We start from the raw sequence: 6,098 nt of genomic DNA, 5'->3' as shown, positions 1-6,098 counted from the left end.
TTATATTTTTATTATACTATTCGCTTTTATCATATTAATAATATGAATTTGCGCAAGTTCCCTATTATTCGTTCAACTCAGGTTCCTGACAGGGCTTTTCTTCCCTTCTAAATTTACGTAAACTATTTCTCAGCTTACGCAAAGTTATTTTTGAATATAGTGTCACTGCGGAGGAGATCCTATAACTCGCTACAAAACAAAGAAAATTGAAGAGCAAGCATTTTTTTTCTCCGAGACACATGATGTAAACAAACATCTGACAGATGTTTCGTTTTCAAGGTAAAGCATGTTTGAAGAAAACTTGAAGAAGTTTAAGTTGGTCTCGTTAGGAGAACAAAGCGGTAAGATTATTGCTTCACAGACTTTCTCATCAGAGACAAAGAAAAAAATTCGTATGATTTCAAACAAGGATATGTTACGAAGCTCACCAAAAAGGGCTTTTATGCTTCTTTCTCGTAGTTGAAATCTTTATCTATAAGAGATCTCCGTTTGCTTTTTTTTTTTACCTAGCTTTCACAAGATAAGAGACGATGAAGTGTTATAAACTTTTACTACTACAAGTAGTCAAACATTTTTATGGTTTTGTGTTTTGTTTATATTTAATCTATGTTTAGTTTGATGAGTAGCTATCTTTGCTAGTAAACAAGCGTGTCATTGTTGCTAAGCAACGCATTCTTACCTTATGATTCATAACATTACGCTTTCTTGTTGTACAAATCTTTCATCTCTAACTTTCCCTTAACCCTTAAAAATTAGGAATAATTAGAATCAGTCTAATTGTAAAGTCATTTGCAGTCCATTAGTTTTCAATACAGCTGATTTTAAGTAAATACGTTATTCACGAATTAAATGATAACCGAAACAGCTGGATTAAATGCGGTTTTTGTTTTCTGTCTGATATGTTTTAAAATATTAAGCCATTTAAAAACTACTTCAGGCTATAGACTGGACTGTTATGAAGCACGAGTCACAAGGTGCAGCGTAAAAGTATTTCCGCGCGCAACGCTTTCGCGCGCAAGGCTTTCGCGCAAACTTCGGGAATCGTATAAAAATATTTTTTTAGATTAGAAATTAGCAACTGACAAATAATGTCATTTGAAAAAATTAATTTTTTAATACCGTAATAAAATTATTATACTTTTGTATACGATCAAGAATTTCTGATGACATTACAAAAATAATCGATGACGATGCTAAATTAAATTTTGTGTATTTAAATGTCCTTCACTACGTGTGTGCTAAGTTTTTTAAACAATGAATTGTTTCGACAAAAGTTCGACGATAAGGTATACATCCCAAGATTTACCTAAAGGCGCCCAGAAACGTTAACCGTATTTGATCTCAGAAAGATTGATCCCACTAAAGCGATTTTTTATTGACTTTTGATTTCAAATTTTCTATGAATATATTGACATGGGGGACGAGTTTACGGTTGGAACTCGAAAACTAACAAAAAAATTTTGATCAATTTGGGAAAATAGCTTGGACACAAGTTTTCTGTGTTTTTTCAATTTTGTACTTCACAGTTTTGTCACAGAAGTATTAAATAGTATTTATTTATTCGTTAATATACCTATTGGTACTTTATCAAAAATTCTAAGCATCTGATAACATCACAGGAATAACTACTTACACAAACAAAAAATGGTCTAACGTTTTTTTTATGCCTCACTACGAGTATGCCTGCTTTGATTTTATTATAAAACACTTAAAAAGTTGCAAATAGAACCCTTAGTTCTAATCTTCGCTATGCCTTGGCCTATTTTTTTATCTTGAGTAATTTTATCTTGAATACTACTTTAAGAATAATAACGGTGATTCTAATTAGTAGACACCAGGACAATAAATGCAATGCCTTCCTTTTGTCTTCCCTTCTCTTCCCTTATCTGCTTTGTGGAGGTCAGTGATCATGCCAAATTTTCGATGTCACATGCAACTTTCATGTATTATTCTTTGCCATTTTAGTTGGGAAAACATCTCTTGTAACAAGATGGATGTATGACAGTTTTGAAGACCATTATCAGGTGAGAACATGGCGCAGCGTGGTCGCACACACGCAAAAATAATAATCGGAAAAAATGTCGATGCGGGTGCAACTAATTTCTTTTTTTTTTATCCTGCCAGGTTGCATTAACTTCCACCATGTGACCATTCTTCGAAACTATTATTTGGACATAATTTTTGCAAGACATAAATTCTTGATCAGCTTAGAGAAAAAATCCTTTCTGAAATTCCGATTCCGAGTTTTGTGCATGTTTGAGCAGCTCAAAGACATCCTCTTTTGGATTTTTCTTCATAAATCTCAACTTGCAGCCATTTTTAGTTCTCTTACTATGCTACTGTGCAGTATTATATCACAACTATTTTGTACTTCTATAAAAAACGTCCTAGATATGTAGAAACTTGGAGGAAAGAATACGTATTTTTTCCTCCAAGGTAGGAACGAAGACGATCTAACCAGACATATGTCTCCTGAACATTATAGGCTACAATTGGAATTGATTTCTTATCCAAGACATTGCACGTGGATGAACAATGTGTAAGCATACATAATACTTGTTGATGTTGGTACAAGCTAATTTTATAAATAACAAAAAAATTCGGCTGAGGCACAATGATGCTTATATTCACTTATATTCACTTATATTCACTTATATTCACTTATACTCACTTTTTACTTATATTCACTTATATTTACTTATATTTACTTATATTTACTTATATTTACTTATATTAACTTATATTCACTTATATTTACTTATATTTACTTATATTCACTTATATTCACTTATATTTACTTATATTTACTTATATTTACTTATATTTACTTATATTCACTTATATTTACTTATATTTACTTATATTTACTTATATTAACTTATATTCACTTATATTCACTTATACTCACTTTTTACTTATATTTACTTACATTTACTTATATTCACTTATATTTACTTATATTTACTTATATTTACTTATATTAACTTATATTCACTTATATTCACTTTTTACTTATATTCACTTATATTTACTTATATTTACTTATATTCACTTATATTTACTTATATTCACTTATATTTACTTATATTCACTTATATTCACTTATATTAACTTATATTCACTTATACTCACTTTTTACTTATATTTACTTACATTTACTTATATTCACTTATATTTACTTATATTTACTTATATTTACTTATATTCACTTATATTCACTTATACTCACTTTTTACTTATATTCACTTATATTAACTTATATTCACTTATATTCACTTATATTCACTTATATTAACTTATATTCACTTATACTCACTTTTTACTTATATTTACTTACATTTACTTATATTCACTTATATTTACTTATATTTACTTACATTTACTTATATTCACTTATATTTACTTATATTTACTTACATTTACTTATATTCACTTATATTTACTTATATTTACTTATATTAACTTATATTCACTTATACTCACTTTTTACTTATATTTACTTATATTTACTTATATTTACTTATATTCACTTATATTTACTTATATTCACTTATATTTACTTATATTCACTTATATTTACTTATATTCACTTATATTCACTTATATTCACTTATATTAACTTATATTCACTTATACTCACTTTTTACTTATATTTACTTATATTTACTTACATTTACTTATATTCACTTATATTTACTTATATTTACTTATATTAACTTATATTCACTTATACTCACTTTTTACTTATATTCACTTATATTTACTTATATTCACTTATATTTACTTATATTCACTTATACTCACTTTTTACTTATATTCACTTATATTTACTTATATTTACTTATATTTACTTATATTCACTTATATTTACTTATATTCACTTATATTTACTTATATTTACTTATAAAGGGAGCGCAAGGATTAATTTTGTGGCCAAACCTATTGCTTGTAAGGATAACGTCTCAATACCTATTCCTGAAAACTTAAATTAAGTGTTCCTATCACTGAGATCTTAAAAGCCTAAATTAACGAAATATCTTATCCAGGTTCCTAAGTTTTTGAAACAGACTCTTTAAAATTTGTGTTTTTATATTTATTTAGGTGCGTCTACAAATTTGGGATACAGCCGGACAAGAACGCTTTCAAAGTTTAACACCTGCTTACATACGTGACTCCTCTATTGCGCTTATTGTCTACGATGTCTCAGGTTTGTCTTGTATTACGAGGGTCCACGCACAAACGTCGGAGGAGGGTGTCATCCAAAATTTTTTTGTGGTGCAATGGACGGCAGAATACAGTTTTTCTATTATCGCTTGCGTAACAAATCATATAGCTAAAGAAACCTAGATAAACCAGATGATAAGAATGAATTGATTGTATTAATATTGAGCACAACCTTGTTCCGAGTCCATCTTATATCTCTTTTGACATCAGTTGGCGATACGAGCCATCCTTATATAAAATATGATGCAAGATGTCCTGAGGACGAGATTGTGTTGAACTATGACAATTACAAGAACTAAAGATTTTATTTCGTTTTGATTTGACTAGATTCTTCTTCCTTAGATAAAATTTCATTTGATAAAGTTGAAAAATGGACAGAATCGGTCCGTACAGAGCGCGGAAACGCTGTTACTATTATTTTGGTGGCGAACAAAATTGATCTGATCCATGACAGGTAGGGTATAAAATTTATTTGAGATTTTTTTTATATTGCCGTTAAAAAAGATTTGGTAAGTATTTTTCTCTCCCTAATGGGCCGGTTATACAGGATTTCAACTGGATAATATGTTGGCACATTTTTTTTTTTACATTTGCCTCACTATCCACCAGTTTTTATATATGTGTTTTTGGTAAAAAGTCTAAAAGAATATCCAACTACAGTTAATTTCTTTCTTATTCCTTCATCCTGTGTGTTATGATATTTTCTTGCAAATATAAATAGAATTATCTCGACGAAAAACGGAGAAGAAAAAGCGAAGGAGCTTGATGTTTTGTTCATCGAAACAAGCGCAAAATCAGGCTACAATGTGAAAAAGGTAATCTGTTTTATTCATTTTATTTCAATATTTGCAGAAAACAATCGGATAAGCGTGTTGAGATTTTATAACAACACCTCTATTTCATCGATTGCCACTAGAATGTACCGTAGCATTTTTTTAAAAAATCAATATGTTTTAGCCTCAGCACCATATAGCTAGCAAAAGAACTTGCTACAACTTTTGTGGAATCATTTATGCATCCCATCTTTTGACGATTGGAGGGGTGAATATTAATGTAGATATATTCAACCTAGAACGAAACAACGCCTAGCGAGACGATTATCCCTAATCATGCTCTAAGACAAGCGCAAATCAAGTTACCAATACATATTTTGTAGAATTTGAAGCTGAATGTCAAATCATCAATTAACAGGTCCACCTTTAGTGACACATTTTTTCCTTTTTGTTATTTAGATGTTTCAGACAGTAGTTGCAAAAGCTTTGGCAGCTCCAAAGAAAACATTGACTGTTGAAGTGAAACCGATAACTGTTCCTTTACCTTCGTCCAGAGAAGAAGATAGTACGTCCTCTCAAGAAGGCTGTTGGTGTTGATCACGTGGGATGATTACAGTTCCCAGAATCATCTGGAATGCTCGTCTAGGAAAGGTGCTAACCAATAATGTTGTCCTGATGCCCAACGCGATTCGCAAACTGTAAGCTGGTAGCCCTGTCGTCATAAACGACATTTTAATAGTGAGTTTCCCGAACTTACAGGAGAAAAAAGGTTATTTAAGAAGAAAAGAATGAACAGAGATACTCTTTATGTAAAATTATGAAAGATTCATATTAAGAAAAGACGAAAATACATAAAAGTTTTCACTAGACAAAACAGAAGGGCAGAAAAAGGAGAAAACTAAAAAATTACACAAACTGAAAAATATATGTCACTTGGATTTGATTTTCTGTCACGACTGAACGATACTTGCTCTTTAGTACTAGACATTTTCTAAACGATCTGAAAACCTTTCACATTTTAACCAGGAGGCCTAGCATTTCTTACCACCAGGAAATCAGAATAGTTAAGTTGGAAAACAATTACGTTAGGTCTCAAACAAT

General features: G+C 30.1%; 1 protein-coding gene across 1 annotated transcript; it reads left to right on the top strand.

Moving 5' to 3' along the window:
* Positions 1–203: 203 nt before the first annotated feature.
* LOC130647312 (ras-related protein rab-6.2-like) lies at positions 204–5,854 on the top strand. The gene is made up of 7 exons (XM_057453112.1): positions 204–341; positions 1,966–2,024; positions 2,486–2,539; positions 4,102–4,207; positions 4,567–4,678; positions 4,946–5,039; positions 5,457–5,854. The coding sequence occupies exons 1-7, from the start codon at positions 287–289 to the stop codon at positions 5,592–5,594; spliced, it is 618 nt and encodes a 205-aa protein (XP_057309095.1). The 5' UTR covers positions 204–286; the 3' UTR covers positions 5,595–5,854.
* Positions 5,855–6,098: the final 244 nt, after the last annotated feature.

Source organism: Hydractinia symbiolongicarpus, chromosome 6, assembly GCF_029227915.1.
Source record: "Hydractinia symbiolongicarpus strain clone_291-10 chromosome 6, HSymV2.1, whole genome shotgun sequence".
NCBI classification, from domain to species: domain Eukaryota; kingdom Metazoa; phylum Cnidaria; class Hydrozoa; order Anthoathecata; family Hydractiniidae; genus Hydractinia; species Hydractinia symbiolongicarpus.
This window is presented reverse-complemented; position numbering and strand designations above follow the sequence as displayed.

What these genes read in the sequence shown, in the direction of transcription:
- LOC130647312 (XM_057453112.1), top strand. Translation starts at nt 287, where the DNA reads ATGTTTGAAGAAAACTTGAAGAAGTTTAAGTTGGTCTCGTTAGGAGAA. An exon ending in CTCGTTAGGAGAACAAAGCG is followed by an intron (nt 342 to 1,965) that starts GTAAGATTATTG and finishes TTGCCATTTTAG; the next exon opens with TTGGGAAAACATCTCTTGTA. An exon ending in TATTGTCTACGATGTCTCAG is followed by an intron (nt 4,208 to 4,566) that starts GTTTGTCTTGTA and finishes CTTCTTCCTTAG; the next exon opens with ATAAAATTTCATTTGATAAA.